At 33.9% G+C, this 21,166-nt stretch overlaps 1 protein-coding gene across 2 annotated transcripts; it reads left to right on the forward strand.

The window, feature by feature from the left end:
- The first annotated feature begins 224 nt into the window (after window positions 1–224).
- LOC119078176 lies at window positions 225–18,403 on the forward strand. 2 transcript variants are annotated; one of them, XR_005087948.1, is made up of 4 exons: window positions 225–329; window positions 386–704; window positions 2,370–2,372; window positions 18,393–18,403. XR_005087948.1 is itself a non-coding variant. In XM_037185652.1 (2 exons), exons 1-2 carry the CDS (start codon window positions 315–317, stop codon window positions 698–700), a joined length of 330 nt encoding a protein of 109 aa, XP_037041547.1. In that variant the 5' UTR covers window positions 225–314; the 3' UTR covers window positions 701–872. The 2 variants fall into 2 exon arrangements, 1 of the variants encoding a protein (XP_037041547.1); XM_037185652.1 differs by lacking the exons at window positions 2,370–2,372; window positions 18,393–18,403 and having other exon boundaries at window positions 386–872.
- Window positions 18,404–21,166: the final 2,763 nt, after the last annotated feature.

Genomic DNA, 21,166 nt, shown 5'->3' on the forward strand with positions numbered 1-21,166 from the left:
GTTTCATTTTTTGAAACAAGCATGGTTTACAAAAAAGTCATAGAACAATTCCATGTAATGTTTGCGCAGTGTACTCTTGCGAACTTAAATGAAAATAAATCAATGTGATTATTTTTGAATGAATAATTGGTATGGTAAGTGCAATATAGTGTACGTTTTTGATTCAAATAGAAATTCTTCTTCGAAAAGATTAATCGAATTGCGAAGACTTTTTTTATCTCAAATTATTTTGTTACACAGAAATGCGTTTCATTTCGCTATCAAACCATGATTACCGCACCTCCCGGTGAACATAAAGTGTTTCGAATAAAAATATGTGGAAATTAGTGGTAATTAAATAACTTTTTGATTATACGAACGGTAGTTTGACTTAATACTATTTTAGGTTGTTTTTGTCGCTCTTGTCGCAATTGTTAGTGGGTATCCCTATCCCAAATTATATCAACATGTCCGTGCCGATAATCCTTCACATCGAGGAAATCAATACTATGAGAAGCCTCCAGTGGAACGCAGGCGAAGCAGTTTTGGTGGTTCGTCGTTTCATGGTGGCGCAGCAACTGTGGAACTGAATCCGATGCACCAGCCACGTATACAAAATTATAGTGTTCGCGTTGGGCAGGGTTTGGGCGCACATAGGGGTGAATATTTTGATAAAAAGGCTCCATATCCTACACAAAAGTATCGCTATTATGAAAATTAATTTTGTGGATTAATTATTCTGATGACTATAAGGAGTTATACAAACGTGATATATAATTATAATTATTGTAAAAGTAGTTTGATAATAAAAAGTTTTGTTTATTACTGAAAAAGAAAAAAAATTAAGTGATTTCAATACACTGTCAATGTGAAAAGGTTGACAATGACAAGCATAATCGATCTCATTTCCTTCATATATTTTCTGGAATATCATATTAAGGCCCTACATAAGTGAAGAATTGTGACTCAAGTCCTAACCCAATAAAAAATTTGAACAAAAAATTTCGTAGGACTGTATTACCCGATAGGAAACATTCGTTCTGCGACTTTTACTTCTGAATCTTAGAAGGACCCTAACGAAGTTCAACAAATCAACAGAGAAATTTTCTCCTAATATAATTGATTGTAAACCACAAGGAATACTAAACATCAATCGCAAAAGCTGCAACGTTATCGGAATAGGAATCGAAACGATGTTTACGTTGTGAAATAAGTTCATCCAGCTGAAGTCTGGCACTCTTCTTTCATTCCTTTCAGATATGAAACTCCGTTATGGTCATTTAGGGGTCTGGGTGGTCGGTTGGATTGGTGGGGTTCTTTTTTGATTATTCATTTTCAGACACTTAAGAGTAACAAATGAGTTTACTCGAGGAATTCTTGATTTTAGATTTAGTCACGTTTTTTATCATTCAAATGCAAATTCTGTTCTTATAGCTGAAATGCCTAGCAAAATAATAGCTAAATATCTCGGCTGTCACCGATGCACTTTGATAATGAGTGGTACTCTATATGGAGTACTGAAACTGGAATATCAAACAAACTTTGGCACTCACAAAAAAATTAGGACAAATTTAATAATGTTCTATTTGGCAGCTGCCATTATAAGCACTTTTGCTTGAAGTGCATTGATGTCACACTTCTTCAAAGAGAGTCTTTTAGTGTCGTCTTAGCAAATTGTTGAATTGTTGAACAAATCTTAATTATCGTTTGATATATTTATAAGTATAGAGACCTTATTACAACGTATCACAAATCTGCTTTTAGTATTGTAGGTACTACAAAATTCTACTTGTTGATCATCGAGTAATGCCATCACATAACAGACAGATAGCATTTTCTGTTGACTTTTATTTATAAAATTCAAAAACAAAATTATGTGATAATTTTGTTTACAAAACCAAGCTTAGTACTGCACAACATTTTGGTGTGTCCTCTAAACGGTGCATGTTGATAAAGCCTCAGAGTCTATTTTTGGAATTAAATTTTTGAAAAGTTCCGTAAAGAAAATTTAGATTTGTTTTGAAAGAACTTACTTCTAAAAATAGGCTCTGAGTAAGACATAATGGTTGGTAAGGGTCGCATATATATGCTTGTGTATCATTGAAGACTTCAAGACTTCATACATAAAAGAAGTTATCTTATAGTTGTTCATGTAAGTTAGATTGTACTCTACGAATTAGGAGTAATTATTTATGTCGATTACTCATAAGCCTTTTACAATTTTTACTCACGAACTACAATAAGTACTTTGAGCGGCAGCTGCCAATTAGAGTACTATTTTGTATGAAAAATTTTTACAGATTTTTTACAGTGCCAAAATTTGTCCGGTTTAGATTACCACTCATGCTTCAAGTGCGTTGGACTGGCCAATTTTAAATTATTGCCTGAAGTTTGTATATAAACTTAAATTTAACACGGTGTTGTAAGTAAAATTCAATTTCACTCATTTCAGTCAACTTCGCAAGTGTATCGTAAGCAGCATCGTAATTCGTAATTGAGCAAAAGAATTAAACAAAATTTGGTTTAATAACCTTTTACTTGCGAACATAACGAACCGTAGGGAGTTGCGCCTAATGTTTTAAAATTTAAAGAAACGAATAAAGAAATTGATGAATTTACCAGAAAATAAACTTCTCAGAAATGAAATTGCCTTGAGTAAATACTAAACGATTTCGGTTTCGGCCCAGTTGCTTACATTTTATTGTACGGGGAATTATAAAGTGTTTCGAATAAAAATATGTTGAGTTGGTGGTATTTGTGTAGTTGATTATTAATCTATAAAAATGTTAGATTGTTTTTATCGATCTTGTCCCCCTAACAACAATCAATATTATCAACATAGTCAAAGAAGTCTTGGGTCTTTTTGATTCTTCGTTTCATGGTGGCGCATCATGCATCAACTGTGACAATTCGTGACAATTTTTATGTATTAAGGAGTCAGAGAATAGTGCAAAAATAGTGCACACACTCACGGAATTTCGAAAACCGACACACTTATGTTTTGCTAGTTTTTCGTGAATTTTGTTTGCCTTTTTTGTATGGTGAAATCAAACTCAAGTAAAATAGATATCAGAAAATGTGTTAAATAATAGAAATCAAATGGTTCTGATGAAATCGATTGAATTTCTTTTTAAATCAAATTCACTTCTCAACTGTTAACTGTGGAGTGGAAGTATGTATGTGCTATTGAAAACACCTACAATGTGAAATGGTTGACAAGCATAACGGATCTCATTTCCTATTTTCAGTTTTGCTGGAATTATTTTGATTCACAGAAATTAATTGATTTTCGTAACATAAATGCTTTCGTCCTAAGGTGTTTTGTGCTCAATTCGTTTAAGTCTAAATCAACTATTTGACTTATGCTATGAGTTGGATAGGAAAACTTTGCACAAAGTCACATCATTAAATACGTTATCGAAAAGTTTCACAAATACGATCTAAAGTTTATAACTCTTGTCTAATGAGCATATATTTAGAACAAGTTCTCTGATAATAACACGAAACAACTTAATTCGTATTAAGAGTTTGTTGAGAGTTCAGTCAGTCACATAGGGGTAGTAAATTTACCGTGCATACGATCATTTGGAGGTATGAATATTGTCTCTATTTCGATTTAATTTCCTCTAGTGTATATAACGGCATTTGGAATTTAAAGACTTTAATCAATAAAATTATTTATTCTCTTTAAACTATAATAGTCCCATGAAATCCCTGTTTTATCAACTAATTTATATGCGAGGCAACATTGAACATTTTAAATTATTAATAAACCCGAAATTCTATAAGGAATTTCATTTAACTGAAATCATTCGAATTTATTTACGTAGAAGAATCATGGTAATGTCACCCCTGTGTATATAAAACAATGTCGAAGGGGATGAAGTATACATAACGATGCATGGATACGATGTTATATAAGGAGACAATAGACACTGGAGCATCGGATTATATGTAGTCGCGACAAAATAAAATTATTCTATGTTTACAGGCAAGTTTTTTGGTTTATTTATCTTTTTTTGTTGCTTTTGTGCTCACCATTATTGTCTGGTTAGTATGTACTTTTGTACTTTTTTAAATTCAACGAATATTTAAAATAAATGTAAAGCTGAAGCTGGAACAAGATGCAATGCTCAAGACTTATTGTCCCCAAATGAATATAATGTTTGTCATAAACGATTTCGTAAAACGAAAGGGAAGCATAGGATGTATAATTTTGCTGTTCAGTTTTGCGGAATACGTAGAGCGATGTATATGGACCGGAATGGTGTCATCTCTCTTGAAATATTAATTTTTTTTTTCTCATATAGAGAATGTATCTACGTTACAGACATGGTGCGTTTTCATTGTTAATTGTGCTGTTATTTCCAAGCTTGATGGACGGTAAACATTTAACTTACTAGCCAATTTATCCAATTTATCTGAATTATTCGTAATTGGTGTCTTCTCATTTCAAAAACGATAACGTTTACAAGAGAAAATTTTGTTTTTCTATTTTTACAAACAAATAAACCAAAGACCGTAAGCAGATGCTTCAAAAAAAAAATTGAAAAACTTATTTCAAACAAGTTCCCTTAACAACGAATGAATTTGTCCACAGAGAAAGTTTTCGTAAACAAAAAAAAAATTCGTGAAATGATTTTCCAGGTTGTTGATTTGTTGAAAAATAAAACTTCGTCGTCAAGTTATACGTATTTTCATGCAACATGCTTTTCTAACAATAAAGTTTTAAATGTTTGGTCTTAGGCATGTTAAATTCGAGTTTACATTGAACTCACAAAACTACACGTCGAAATTGAATGGACCTGACATGAAGCGAAAATGCACAAGGCAAATATTGAATAAGTTTTTTATGGAAAGTTATCAGATAAAATTTTGAATTCAAATTCATTGAAACGACAACTTAACACATTGAAATTAATTGCGGCTTGCCAACTTTCGGCACCCTGGACTTTACTTAATTAGTCGAGGAATGCCTCCAAATAAATTTCTAAAAATCCAAAACTGAATTCTCGATTTTTAGAAATTTATTTGGAGGCATTCCACGACTATTGAAGAGAGTCGGCTACTGTTGTAGTTAGCCTATGGGCAAAAATTATTCGATTGGTTTTGAATATTCGAGAACCAATGTTTTTCAATTGGTCGACGAATTCGCAAATTCACTCTTAAAAGTTTAGAAACGGCAGAGCATAAATTTATTCAATCTGTTACATCTTTTGTTCAAATCGAAGGTATTGCCGAATGTTTAATACGAAATCTTTTATCTCAAACGTTTAGATATCAATTTCATTATACAAAGCCACGTTGGAGGCAGTCGCTTATTATTGTCGTTAGATGCCGATGGAAGTTGATTAATGTAGGGCCTATAATTCCGAACATTCTTACAGGTGCGTATACCACTTTTTTGCTCAAAAACATGAAAACCAACAGCGGCCCTTTGATCTATTGTTATTTTAGGAAAACAGATAAAACTAGCCTCAAAAATGGGATAATTTTCGGGAATATAATTCCTCTAAAATAGGCTCTATAATGTGCGAAGTACACTGTACATGACTTGGAAGCTGCCAGGCCCGAACTGTCCTTATGGTCTTTTCGATTGTAGGCTTTTTTTTTACAAATTTTCTTCATACAATGGCCCGAAGGGTTTTATCGAGCCAGGCCGGTACTGGGAGCTGTTCAATGAAATCAGCATATCATTTACTACACAGGTGAAACTCTTTTAAGACTATGTCCACTGCACTTAAAGAATTTGGAACAAAAAATACAAAATATTATTACTGACCATTGACCACAGTCTGATCGAATAATGAAAATTCAATTTACTGTTGTGTACCGTTTTAATTAATTTATTTGAAATATTTATACAAGCGCAAAATGATCAGAGAATCTCGTTTTTGTTCACTTCAAAGTGAAACGAGACCACACAAGGAACATTACGCTCATTTATATTCAGAAAACTTGCAAGAACAAAAAAAAAAAGAGCAACGAAAACAAAATGGGTAACTTAAGATGTATTCGTTTTCTTGTTATGATATGTTCAATGAATTTAAGATTTTGATTGATTTGACACAGCAGTACACACGACACAAATTCGAAAATATGTTTTCGTTTTATTTTTTATTCCTCTTTTTCGTTAACATAAACTCATACAAGTTGATCCATTTTTAATAGAAAAAAATAAATAAATTACGACTTTGAAATATATACATCTGTTCCATCCAATTAAGTAACGTGTAATTATATCAGAAAAAATGTTCTGTACACTAGCCTCGGTATAATATTACATGCAGAAAATGATAAAGATCTTAAACGAAATGTTAATGAAAAAAAAACCGAACGACAAAGTTCAATTAAAAGATATTTTACATAACATCGCGTCGCTGACACATTATTCAAGTCTTAATCTTACTGACAAAAGATAAATGATATTGCAATGATGATACTTAAACCACCGTCGCAACTACCAGACAGCTTCTGCAAATATTATTATTCGTTATAATTGTCCGATTCCCTTACAACAACGAACGTCTATATATGCATGGAAAAAGGCAAAAATAATGTATGAACACTTTGTCAGCAGGTTTTACGAGCCATCATGTCACTGAAAGTTATTATTTTGTGTATATATATTTATATGCGAAAGATTACACAGCTTTTATATGTACCATAACCAGGATCATTAAAAGTGATGAAGATTAATGAAAAAGAGTTTAATATTTACATGGAAAAGGTATATTGGAACACCTTCACGATTTAATGAAGTAGAATATGTACAAATTTAGTAAAAACAAATTTGAAATTGAGGATGTTGTGTGACACTATACCTCGCTGTGTCCATGTCACAGTTATGTTATTATAACAATACACTCGCTTTTCCCGGTGAAATTATTCCAACCAACATCTACTTCTTGTCCTGCGAGTTCGAAAGAACTTTATAGACAATCATGATGGAATGGCCATTGTGAGAGGAAGTACAGTGAATTAAACTGAAATGGGATCTAAGTGGTAGTACACTGCGGTACAGACAGCTTAAATATGGGAACCGCTTTTTAAGGCTTGCTTCCAAATAATCCATTCAAATTCACAAATGCATTGGTTTCAGTGAGACAAATATAATTGGATTCGAACAAACTAGGCCCCACCTCTTGGGTGGGTCAGGTCCCTTGACTGGCTTTTTTCTATAATTCCAGTCATAGTTTTCTAACCATTTTTAAATGAGATCACAAAATTAAAGTCACATGAAAAGGTGATGTCTCTTTTATTCAGAAAACAGCAGTCATCACATGCTTCATTTTACTCATATTTATTTAATTTCCTGAAGAAACAAAAAGAGCTATGAGTTGAAGGTCCAGCGAGCGATGTCTTACTCCTAATATGAGTCTCCTATATATAGTCTACTAAAAGCGCTGAACAGGTGGCGCATTTCTTGCCTACCTCTTAAAAAAAACTCATGTGAATTCACACTCGTGCAAACACTTTAGGAACGAAAAAATTTCTTTTAAGAACATTTCACGCAAAAATTGTCGTATATCGCAGATTACCAGTCCAATAAAGTCAAAGGTTCGAATTTAACCACATGAATTACGATACTGGTCGAAAACAATTAATATTTTCAAATCTGCGATTTTTGAAGCCCCCGAGAATTACTCAAGTTATCGAGTTATCAAGCAAGCAAGATTGTTCTAGACTTCTAGATTGTTCGACCAGAAATCCAGATTCACTTACTCGTCGAATAAATTTTTTTTCTGGAAATCCGTTGCAAAAATGTCGTGGTAACAAGTTGTGTTTACAATTATACTCCAACCTCACTACTCCAATATTACTCTTTTTCGAACTTAAAATCGGGTAAAAATTACTTAAGTTTTCACGATAACAAGGAAAAGCGTCTGAGTATAATTTCTCCCATATCTTGTAACAACGATCACAAAATTATATTTACATGAAAGATCAATGTCTCTTTTATTTAGAAAACAGCAGCCATCACATGCTTCATTTTACTCAAATTTAATATAATTTTCTGCAGAAACAAAAAGAGCTATGAGTTGCTGCTAGAGGTGTGCGCCGAGCGAAAATTCTCGGCGGCGGCTAGTCGAGTGTAGTGGTTCCGGCGGCGGCCAGCCATAACAGGTTTTTATCGGCGGCTCGGCTCAGCCGCAGCGCGCCGATCCATTTAATAGGGAATGTAAATTGTCTTTTTTTAGTGATTAGTGACTACGAGTGAATTAAGTAATTTTGCATTTTCTGTTTTCTTGTCGAACCTGAATATCCTCCCATCAGTTACTTATAAAGACTCATATTCTCATTCGCAAAAACGCATTGGGAGTGATTTTCCTGAAAGTCCGTGTGCCGAAATCGAAAGTATTTTAATCGCGGTTATATTGATTGACAGATCTTGTTTCCTAGAAGCACTTTTCTTACAAAAATTTCTCCAGTTACACGCAAGGCTGTATACTTTGTTGAGGTCACGCAGATGCAGATACGCGGGTTACACACCACATTTCATACAAAGAATTTACGACGTCATACAAATTCAATTTTGGTGAATTTGTTTGTGTGGAAAAAATGTGGTCCAGCGTATCTAATAAAATGGCGATCTGTGTGACCTCCCCAAAGTATACAGCCTTGGTTACACGAGCGTACAGTGTCGTTTGGGGTGTCATTAGAATGGTAATCACATGTACTATTGAGCCGAATTGGGTTTAAAATTCATCGTCACTGAAATATGTGCAGTTGAAGTTTTCAATCGAAAAAGACTGAGAACTTACACTGTTCTTACAGGGTTTGGTTTCTAGGGTCGAAGTCCTTTCTTGGTACAACTACAAAATTCCACTAGAAAATTGCGTCCGATTTCGGTAGCCAGGTAGCCTGTTTTTCAAAAGAATCCCTCTGCCTTCCGTAGTCAAAAATTGTTTTTAGGAAGACCATCGCGCAGTAGCTCTACAAGTGAGAGCCCTTTCAGAACAAAACATAATCTATGAATTTCATAGTATGAAACCTCCGATAGGTATACGTAAAAAACAGTCTCTTATTAAGAAAATCAGAAATGTCTTGAGAGTGATAGCTTTTTAAATAATTAAAATCTGTTAATAGATTGTGCAGCTGATAATTCTAACATTTAATGAAATTTAAAAAATTTTCAAGCCGACGAAAAACATCGGCGGCGGTCGGCGGCTGGCTGAAGTTTTTGAATCAGCGGCGGCGTCTTCATTTACTCGGCTCAGCCGCGCCGCCGGCTGAAAACTCGGCGGCGCACACCTCTAGTTGCTGCCCAGCGAGCGATGTTTTGCTATTTTGCTCTATTACGAGTTTTTTTTATTGTCTCCTAAAAAGCGCTATGAGTGTCAAATAATAGAAAACATACAAAAAATACGCTATGAGTGGAAGATCCAGCGAGGTACGTTTAACACCTAATATGAGTCTCCTATATAGTCTACTAAAAGCACTGAAAAGGTGGCGTATTTCCTGCCTACCTCTTGAAAAAATATAACTCCTGTGAATTACGGCCCTCGCTTCGCTCTGGCCGCAAAGTTCACACTCGTTCAAACATTTTACGAACGAAAAAAAATCTTTTAAGGATACAGATTTCACGCAAAAATTGTCGTATATCCCAGATTACTAGTCCAATTAAATTCCAATGATCGAGTTTAACCACATGAATTACGCTACTGGTCGAAATTGATTTTTGATACCTCTTGAACTACTCGAGCTATCGGTTTCTCAAGCAAGCAAGCAAAAACTCTTTTGGGAAGTACTTCTTAATTCTTAGACCAGAAATCCAGAATTTCACAACTCGTCAAATAAGAAATTTTTCTGGAAATCCGTTGCAAAAATGTCGTCGTATCACAAGTTATGTTTACAATTACTCCAAACTCACTACTCCAATATCATTCTCTGTCAATTAAAACAAAAAATTTGAAAATCTGGTAAAAATTACTCAAGTTATCGCGCAGTAACAAGAGAAAGCGTCTATGTAGAATTTCTCCCATCTCGTTGTTCGAACATTATCCATCTGCAAACTCAGCCTCAAGAGTTTCAATCTTCGTCGATTAAAACAAAATCTTTGAAAATCGGATAAGAATTATGGAAGTTATCGCGGTAACAAGTATAAAAATCTCTTGAGAATTACTCCCATCTCATTACCTGAATATTGCCCATCTACGAACTTAACCTCATGATTTTCATTCTCCGTCGATTAAAACCAAAATTTTGCAAATCGGTAAAGAATTACTCGAGTTATCGAGTCCACAAGTGTACGGACGTTTTCTGTATTTAACGTTTTTTTTCCAATGTAGAACATTTTCAAAATATCAAAGTGAACTTAGCGTTACGGACATTTAAGGGTATTTTTTTTCATAAGACCCTGACTTTCAGTCAAGGGAATTATACCTAAATTTCGATTTTATGGCTTTTTGTTAGGATGCAGAGAAAGCACACTTATGTAATAGGTTAAAACGGCTAGTTATCTGTTATCGACAACAACGACAAAAAATAAATGATCTCATACTGGTATGTCAGAGTAAACTAATTAAGTAAATGATTCAAAAGAAGTCATAGATTTTACTTTACTAGTGAGGTAATGTGGCCTTTCCCTCACTAGTGAAGAACCTTTCCCTCGCTCGTAAAGTAAAACGCCATACTTTACACGTGAAATAATTTGATATCTCGTATCACGATGAGTAAAAGTACCTCGGGCTGAAGCCCTCGGATACTTTTACCCATCTGGATTAGATTAGATTAGATTAGATGGGAGGGTGTAAGCCCAGCACCTAAGCCTCAGATGGGCCTGTTGTGCTATTGTACAAGTCTCTTGATCATATGGACTGTGATTTTACATCATATCTCTCCCGACTTAGATTGTTCACAAATCGACCGTGTGTTAACGTCCCATACGTTGTGAATTCTCCAAGCCGTGGGTGGTATGCGAATACCACAACCATCACTAATTGACCTGTACATTTTCCCAAAGATGGCGCTATCAACATTGTCATGTTGTAGCTCTTTCTACTATTGACATTATGTCGATATGGTTTCTTTTATGGAGAAAGCGAATGTTGGGTTTTTTGATATTTCCGACTTTGTTACGGTTACGGCTATTAGTTTTAGGTAATAGCAAGTGTCTAATCACCATAGTCCATGAGTTGCCTCTTCGTATAAATCGCCATGCCACCATGTGACTGAACTCGTTCTGGCGTTGCAGGTTGTAGCGTTTGAATGATTCGTATTTCGTCATATCCCTTGACATCCATACAACGTATCAATCAATAGATCTGTTAAACCTCGCGGTCATTTTGGAGTACAAGATAGTTTCTGTATCTTGGGATTGTACCACAGCAAATTTGTAAAAATTTGCTATGTGGTTTTGGGGTGTCAAATGAGAACCCGAGGCGTTTGTACCTTACCTGCACCCATCTGGATACGAGATATCAAATTACTTCACTGGTATAGTAATGTACTATTATAAGGGTATTCGCAGTCTAGCCTTCATCAGTCGTTCCCGTTCCGAATATTGAATGATTATATCGCGATATGCTTGCTATTCATTCTTTTTTAAATCACAGTTCTACTGCAGTAGGTGGATTGTAGGATTTATATTCAGCGCTAAAGATAGGTGAACCGTTAATGCGACGGTCTTGCGTTGTATAATATTCTAAGAAGACGCACATATTCAAACTAAAATCTGTCCTAACTTTCCAACTTAATAGGAATTTCAGGAGGCGTCAGTGAAATTGAGAAATGCATATGCTGCAGCTGTTTTTCTGCCAGCTGGTCCACTTATACAAACAATACTGCTTTTTCGCCTCTATATGGTTTTACCATTACCACACGCGTGCGTATCAACAAGTACAAGAAATGTTGTTTGTATGAGTGGATCAGCTTAAAAACAAAATGAAGCAAACTCATGTCACTGACGTCGTAGATCAGGAAATGGTGCTTCGCATTAATTCACAATGGACTATTTCTGAAAAGAAGAAGAAGATGAGTACATTATATGATAGTTCATTACCAAAAACAAACAATATGAAGAGATTCGTGCCATGGAATGGGTATAATATACATCCTCCAGTGACCGCTGCTAATCCTGTTTTGGCGTACAATTGTCATACAGCACATTCTTCGTTGGTATTTTATTCAGCCATTCAGCGAAAATAAAAAATAGAAAACCACAATAGTATTAAGAAAACAATGGGAAACCATTATTCAAGCCAATACGAATGCAATAAATAATAAGCATTCATGGCTAAATCTATAAATATGGAGGAAAAACTTTTATCATAGAAAATGAAATCTCCCTTTTGTTTTAATCGTAAAAACAATTTTGTGGCATTATCAACCTTGGTAGCATTCTATAGCACAAATCCGCATATTTTCCCAGAAAGCTGGCGTCGGGCCAAAAAATGGTTGCGGTGAAATTTATTGATAATTCCGAGTCGTTATATTACTACCGAAAACTTTCGCTTGACTGGCTTTTATTGTTGTTGAGGAAAAACAAACACCGTTTCCATAAATTTTTATTAAGTTTCAATTACAGTTTGAAATCATTTTTATATTTTACAGATTGTAAAACGTTTCGTGATGACAGAGAGTTTGGAGTGCACAGCAGCAGCAGCACCCCATTGTTTATGTAATAACAACGTGAAATGTATTTTTCGAGATATTTTTTTATTTATTTATTTAAAATGTAGAAAATGTGCAAATAATGATTCTGAATTTAACGGAAAAACGTGACAAATCGAATTTTCCGTAGACAGAACTATGATGCTTGCATTATACGGTACAACAGATTTTAAAATAAATTGAATTAGATTTTTTTTTTCAAATGACTCTATCCAAGCGAATGCAGCCAGTAAAAACAAGCACCCAAAGAACCCGCCAATAGATGTAAATTCGTGCGTATTCGATTTAAGAACTCCTATTTTAGTGTCCTGTTAATGACATACAAAATGTAACTTCGAAAAATTATTCCCATTTTCCGTCAACATTCATGGCAAAAATGACACGCGCGACCTGCACTGTGATTTGCGCTCATTAAAGTTAAAAAAATAAAAAAAAATCATGATCGAGGGTGTGTCGTATAATAGTCCCCTTTTATGGTAGAATATGTTTGATCATTTGCAAACTTGTTTCGTTCCGGCTAATGAGGTGAAGATGAATCACATGATTAAGGGGATCACACTGATTCGTGAATTCGAGGGAAATGCATAAGGGACCCTCATTGAGGGTGAAGGAAATCCAATGGAAATAAATGATTTGTGTAAAGACGTCCAGATTTAATATGAATATTTGAATGATGAAAGAATGGAGAGTTGCGTCAATTATGCTATTATAAGTACAAGTTACCAAAAGCTTCTTTACCGACCAAACAAATCTGTTGTATGAAGTTAAGGAAATCATTTCATCGTCTGGCGTTTTATGATCAATTTTTCTCGGCCGAATAGCTGCTCATTTATAATATGCCGGATTTCAAACATTCAAATATACTTAAGTTGTAAAATAAGATAAAACGACAGCAGATGTTGCTAGTAAGATTTATCTGTATAGCCGTCTTTTATAAAGTAATAAAGTTGTTCCAATGCATTTACTTTATTACAATGACGAACTGACTGACAAATTATAACAACCCAACGTTCGTAAACATAAAATTAACTTTTTTTCTTGTTAAATGTTTGCTGGCATTTTTAATTTGAAAAATCAATTCGCTTTCTCACGAAAATTTTTAAAATTTCTCCAAAATTAATATTTTTTGGTGAGCTATTGAATGTTAAATTTAATTATGTGTGGTGTTTGGTTGAACAAAATTTAATTTGAATGATTTCCGTTTGAGTTGCATTGATAAATTGATGATTCCAAAAAAATAAAATAAAATAAATGTCGAAAAGTGATAATTAACTTTGGTATAATACCAGAAAATTGTGCAAACGTTAAATTTAATGGAAATAAACATTTTGTACCGTAACAATCATGTGTGGGCACAATTTATGGTCATCACTTTTGGTACATGGTTTCTTTACAATTAATTTCAAGAGTGGAAGTGGTCACCACACAATAGTAGCTTATGAGCCGGCTGGTATGTGGAACAATTCCATATTTGTCCATTACAAAAAGAAAATAAATTTTTTATTTTCAAGTTAATTAATTTTAACGATCACAATTGTTGTTATGGAGTTGATTGCACTTGGGTATAATGTCTTTTGCCGTTTGCATAATGCCATAAAGAGATGTACATGAATGATGTTCAGGTAAAATTCCTAATTTCTTGTCATTTCCGCTAAATAAATTCCATCAACCAATTCTATTAAATTCCATCGCTATCGAGGAAGAAAAATGAATATCATTAGGACAGTCATCGAATCTATTTTTGTATTTAATATATGTATTTTCAACTCAGACTAAGTTAAGTAAAATCTAGCACTTCATTTGTTTTAACAACATGAATTTTGCTAATGACGACTTTCAAAATATCCAGGTGGCGTCAAACTTGGCATTTTGATTGGTACAAATTTTTTTCAATACCGTATTTTTGTGAAATAAGGCATGTTTGATAATCGATATATATCGACTGATAATCGGTAAATATCGAGGTAAATATCGACTGATAATCGGTAAATGTCGACTGATAATTCGATTATCTCTTGATATTAATCGATTATCGATAAAACATTCGATTGATATTGTATCGATTATTTGGACATTTTATCATCGATTGATGATATTTTTCAGTGAGCATGCCAATGTGTGTGAAATTTGTCACTTTGACAGGTACAAAATATTTTCATTGTGATCTTGTTTTAGCACTTTCCTCGTGAAACTTGATACTTTGACATTGACTGGTATAATTATTTTCCGCTGCGCTTCGCACCCTTTGCTACGAATAGCCAATAACGTTAGGTGAATGTCATTTATTTATAATTGTCGTTGGTGTCGATAATATAACTGGACGTAAAAGGAGGATTTACACTCTTTCACGTTCTATCAAACAAGCTCCCCATCTTATTCACCTGGACGATGTTAAAAACCATTTTCTTGAAACGTTTTTGTTTATTGCTTAAACTGATAAATAAAATAAGAAATCTCGTTTCAGACGCTTCCATTTGCATAATATTACAAAACTCGCACCTGTCTCTACATTCCGAAAAGAAAATATGAATCCGTGGATGATTTTTCGAAATATAATTTCACAATGTTTTCTCATAATATCGGTTAAGAGTGAATATATTCTCAAAGTTAGCATAACAATATTTTTGCTTTAGCTTAGCAGCGTGAAAATCTCTTCGTTTTTTTTTACTGGAAACGGGTGTATACATTTAAAACGGAAGAAAAATAAATTCCAGAATAAATTTCGTGATATAACGACAACAACGAGTACACAAAAAGTTCATTGAGTGCGATAAAATTGTATTTCATCTTGAAATAATATTTTATTGTATCCACGAAGACAGTGCAATAATACAAAATAATTGCTGTCTCCGAAAAGTTTATTTTAGTGCAATCTGTTGGCTCCATTTCTGATATTAAACTGAATATCTTATTTGGTTGTAGACTCTTACCACATCCGAGAATGTGTTAGACATACAATTCAAAATCGTACAGTTGTAGAAGCAATATTCCATCTTTCCGATCCGAGCTCTTTATTTGCATAAGGAAGGATTATTATTCGTAAAGAAATGAGCAAACAAAATTTTATGCAAAATTGGGTCATATCATATCAAAATCGGTAATCAGAAACAAACAAATGGCTTAAGACCGAAGACAATGTAATGTCTATTCCGAACAACTATTACTGTGTACGAACAAACAGATCACCACTAAGGATTTGTGTAAAACCGTTTTTGATTGGTACGCCCAACATATATTCTACATCACTATGTACATGGTTCGTCATTTCAAAATTTCAAATAAATAAATATTTCATCTTGAATATGTCAGCATTTCATAGCAATAAAATTTACATATTTCGTAGTTTGCAAACAAAATGATCTGAAATGCAAATAAACATCAATAACCTCATGCAACCCCATCGTTGTTATTATAAGAATAAGCTTCAAATATTTATACAAGAATCTGAGACGCATCTGCTAACGTTCATATATAGCCTAATCAATCTATCGAACATTTTCTTATTTTGCTCAATGCAATTCAGACAATATTAGGAAAATGGATAGTTAGGACCTACCTATGTCAAAGGTGCCATTTGGACCACTCGTTCCGGAGACATGAGGAAATGAAGTTAGGTTGGGAAGGAAAATTTCCTATGATATTTCGTAAAATTTACGATTTTCTTCAAAACATATCTAAATTTTAACTAATCTCAACAGCGATAGCTCGTTGGAAAGTTCTAGGAAATAGGACAAAATTTGACCATGTTAATTGCGTTTAGGAACTTTCAATTGTCGCCCTCCTTTTTTCGGGCTACAACTCACGAAATTGCAAATATAACGTCTACAACAGCTATTCACGTTCAACTCCACTGTCGAGTTGAACTCACGAATGTATTTTAAGCAACAAGGTTTGGAGACTGTTGACAAGTATAGAGCTATCCGAGCCGAAGGCGAGGTATGCCACTATCAAAATAACAGTCTCCGAACAGAGTTGCTTAAAACACACGAGTGAGTTCGCAAGTATGACAAATTGTTCCCGAGTCAATTAAAATTACATCCAATGTATGCTATTATAATGCCTCTCCCATACGGATCATTGTTATTACGTAATTGTTTGGAGATTGTTATTTTACAAGGGATTATAGCCTTTGCCTGCGGCTCACGCTAGAAACCTCCCTCACGGCAAAATAAAAATCTCCAAACAAGGACGTAATGTACTATATTTCTCTCCGCGCACTAACAAAACAGACGAGCAACCAAAATAAATATGCGTTGAAACTGAATCATTTACAAACGAAACTAGTTTACACCAAGGGGTTTCAGAGCCTTGGTTTAACTCTGAGTTGATCACGAAGGCGGTGACACACAAATTGAGTTCAGCGGCTACGAAGTTTATATGAAAAAGGCAACGTAACAAAAACAAAATCCGGATTTTCCTAAAAAACATTTAAGTTGATTTCACCAATAAAAGTATAAACCAGGTACCTCTCATGAGAGGTGAGTTTGTTCATATGAAATCGCTATGTCCTCCGCCACATACAAAGTTTGACATTCGACCATGCCTTGTGTTGACGTTCATTGGATTTCGCACACAATCTGTACCGAGTGCGTTTATCGATTTCGGTGTCACCCGCCTTCGTGGGTGTCTTACCCTGTTCTTTCAGAACCTTGGTTTATAGGTTTGTTCCAAATAGCTGTAAACACGAACTTTGACAACCCGAACCACGATGATTTGATCCATAGCAACATCGCCTACGTGATGTTTCATACAAATATGGCAACGTCGCCTACGAGATTTACACACAAATATTTTTGAGGTTATGGTTCTATGGATCAAATTTGACAATTCATACAGCCTTGGAACAAACCTATACTGACAAAATCGGCTCACACGGCTCACACTTATTCAAAAATATTGAAAACTAGCACTGTTTCCCGGCCTTCGGCCGGGTCGTACTGTTCCCAGGGTTATTTATCAAAATAAAGTTTCCTTACTTGGTTATCAACCCTACATGTCGTATTTTAAAATTATCATTACAATTCTGGCTTCGCGTTCCGAAATTTAATTCTACGCTTATCGTGTTTCGATATTTAACTCTACACTTCCAGCTTTCCGGGATTCAACTCAAAGTTCTTGCATTCAGAAATTCAACTCTACGCTTCCAGTTTTCCAAACTTCGAATTTGAATTATACATTTTTAATGTAATCATAATCTCAATCCTTAATTTCGTTTCTCTTTCAAAATCATAATTTTCATTAATTATCACTCTCTTACTTTCTTTTTTGCTCTTTTTAATCACACAAACGAAAATTATCAACAATCGTTTCTTTAAGTAAATTCTAGACTAAACAAAGTTTCATCGATTGCATTTGCCATAAAATGAAATAAAACTTTTTCCCTCACATCGGCTTTCCTTTTCACCTCTTATATCTGACAATTATCCGCATTACATCCTCTAGTTTCCCGGCCTTCGGCCGCGTCGTACTCCACTGTTTTCTCGCTTGGGATATGCACTGTTTCAACCGTATTTATTTTGATATAACTGAACTGGTATTTAAAATAGTACTAATACTTTAGGTAGCGTTAACATTCCGATTCCTATAATTACCAGTAATCGTTCTGTTATTCGTAATTTTACTGATACCAAAATCATCAATCAATGTCTACATGAAATTGTTCAAAAAATTGTACACTTTTTCTGAAAACTGATTTAGTTTACTTTTTCGTTTTTAAGTTATTTTTTCTTATGTAATAATTTGCAGAGATTGTTGGTTTTCTGCATAGAATGTTGCCTCAATAAAAGTTTTAAACAAAGATTTTTTAAGACGGGACGTGTATCTTTGAAGGTATCTTTGACATGATTTAAATCCTTCAATCGGGCGCTACAAATAAGCGCCATAATTTCATTTAAATATTCATACCTAAATGTGTCAAAGCTTAACCGAAAACAACGTTCAATTCAAGACAATCATTACATAAGGGGCCTTTACAGTTTGCGCACTATTTGAATGACCCCTTAAAATGCTTAAATATTTTTATTACTTATAGTAATATCTGACGTTGGACAAACATTTAGCAATAATTTCAGATTTTGTTTTGACGCGTGCGAGAATTACGTATGCTGTTTTTCGAACTTTACGTACCGAGGCGAAGCATATAAATCTGTTATAAAACTCATCGTAAGTTATTTTTTGATTTTTGACTTCGACTAATCCTCGGGTCAAGAAATTTTTCACGAAAAGACGACGTCCTTCATCTTACTTCTCCTCACTCTTTCAGACAAAATTTCCGAAAATTCTGTAATAAATTAATACTCAAGGGTAACACGGTGGGGCTGAACAACTTTATTTTGCGAAGGTCGTGAACATGGTATATTTTTATTGAAGATGATAGAGGGATATGCTACGAGTAATTAGCAAGCGAAATTGAAATCCTTTTGCAGGGATAGCATATAAAATTTCCAAGTATTAACTCTCTCATGGGACACATGGGATACAGAAACTAATCTAATGGATTTTTAAGAATCCAATTGGTGGTATTTGAATGAAAGAAGCTCCATTCATTCATTTGAGACCCAATACACAACCATTTGGTCAAACGAAATTCAATTTGAGAAGATTCGATATCACCTCGAGGCACTTTACATTTGTTCTTCAAAAATTCTAATTTTTCGTTCAAAAACATAAGAAAAACTTTTACGTCAAGGTTTAATTAATTCGTCAAACAAATTTGCAGAAAATATAATAAATCTTACGGTTTTTACAATGATCAGGCTATGGAGTCTATCCATCACGAGTTCAAATCGTACTGGAAAAACTGTCAGGTGGACCCTCCACACAAAGAATATTGAGACTGTTTATTAAAAGCTGTTTTTGATATAAATTCTTTTGATTCTTAAGAAAACTCAAATGATGAGCTGATCTCGGTTTATTATTTTTTTATTTAAAGAGAAAAGTTATGGAAAAAACGTTAAATAAATGTAAATATTGCGGTTTTTTGGTTAATACTGAAATTGCTGCAAAAAAAGGAGGAAATTAAGTTCCAAACAAATTTTTTTTTTTATTTTTCTTCGATGCAGAACATTATTATAAGATACTTTGCTTCGTATTATATGCCAAAAAAATGTTTAATTTTTTTTTATAGAACACTTTGAACACGCAAAAAATCATGAAAATTCGAATCGGAATACACTCCGGAGTGTATTTCGTTTCGTCAATTCGTTTTTTTCGTTATTTTTTGGGTTTTCAAAATGGTTTATAAAAAAAAGTAAACATTTTTTTGGCATATAATACGAAGCAAAGTATCTTATAATAATGTTCTGCATCGAAGAAAAATAAAAAAAAATTTGTTTGGAACTTAATTAGAATTTTAGAAGAACAAAACTAAAGTTTAGATCGATCGCTTCGAGGTGATATCGAATAATAATTATAATATAATAATATAATAATATAATAGTGATATCGAATCTTCTCAAATTGAATTTTGTTTGACCAAATGGTTGTGTATTGGGTCGTAAATGAATGAATGGAGCTTCTTTCATTCAAATACCACCAATTAAGTTCCAAACAATTTTTTTTTTTATTTTTCTTCGATGCAGAACATTATTATAAGATACTTTGCTTCGTATTATATGCCAAAAAAATGTTTAATTTTTTTTATAGAACACTTTGAACACGCAAAAAATCATGAAAATTCGAATCGGAATACACTCCGGAGTGTATTTCGTTTCGTCAATTCGTTTTTTTCGTTATTTTTTGGGTTTTCAAAATGGTTTATAAAAAAAAGTAAACATTTTTTTGGCATATAATACGAAGCAAAGTATCTTATAATAATGTTCTGCATCAAAGAAAAAAAAAAAAAAAATTTGTTTGGAACTTAATTGGATTCTTAAAAATCCATTAGATTAGTTTCTGTATCCCATGTGTCCTATGAAAGAGTTAATAGTTGGACAATTTATATGCTATCCCTGCAAAAGGATTTCAATTTTGCTTGCTAATTACTCGTAGCATATCCCTCTATCATTTTTAATAAAAATATCCCATGTTCACGACCTTCGCAAAATAAAGTTGTTCAGCCCCACCGTGGTAAGAGATGCACACAATGATTCACAGCTTAAGAATTTGATTTTTAAGGTTCGTTTTATTCAGTTACTTTGAATTGAATTTTAATGTTTGATAGAGTTTTAGTAATTTATCGCTGTATGAAGAACACTTTGGAGAAAAGAAATTTATGTCCTGAAAACTTTTTGAAAAACGCATTCTGAGGTCTTGCCAGCTAATTTATTTGAGGTCAATTTTGACAAACCGAATGAGGTCCAGATGAGGTTCGAAAAATGGCATTGGAGAGCGTTTTTCAAAATCGTCCTCGACGGCGTCACAAGGTGTGCCCTCGGAGACCGTTTTTAAAAAACGGCTTCGGAGGGCTGACCGGTTGAATTCTCTGATTTTGGAAAACGGTCTCGGAGGGTTGATCGGTGATACATCGGAAGTCGATTTAAAAAAAACGGCCTTGGAAGGCTGACCGGCTGATCCGTCGGACGTCTATTTTGAAAAACGACCTCGTAGGGCTGTCCGGCTGGTCCGTCAGATG

The sequence above is a fragment of the Bradysia coprophila genome, chromosome III (assembly GCF_014529535.1).
Source record: "Bradysia coprophila strain Holo2 chromosome III, BU_Bcop_v1, whole genome shotgun sequence".
In the NCBI taxonomy this organism is placed as follows: Eukaryota; Metazoa; Arthropoda; class Insecta; order Diptera; family Sciaridae; genus Bradysia; species Bradysia coprophila.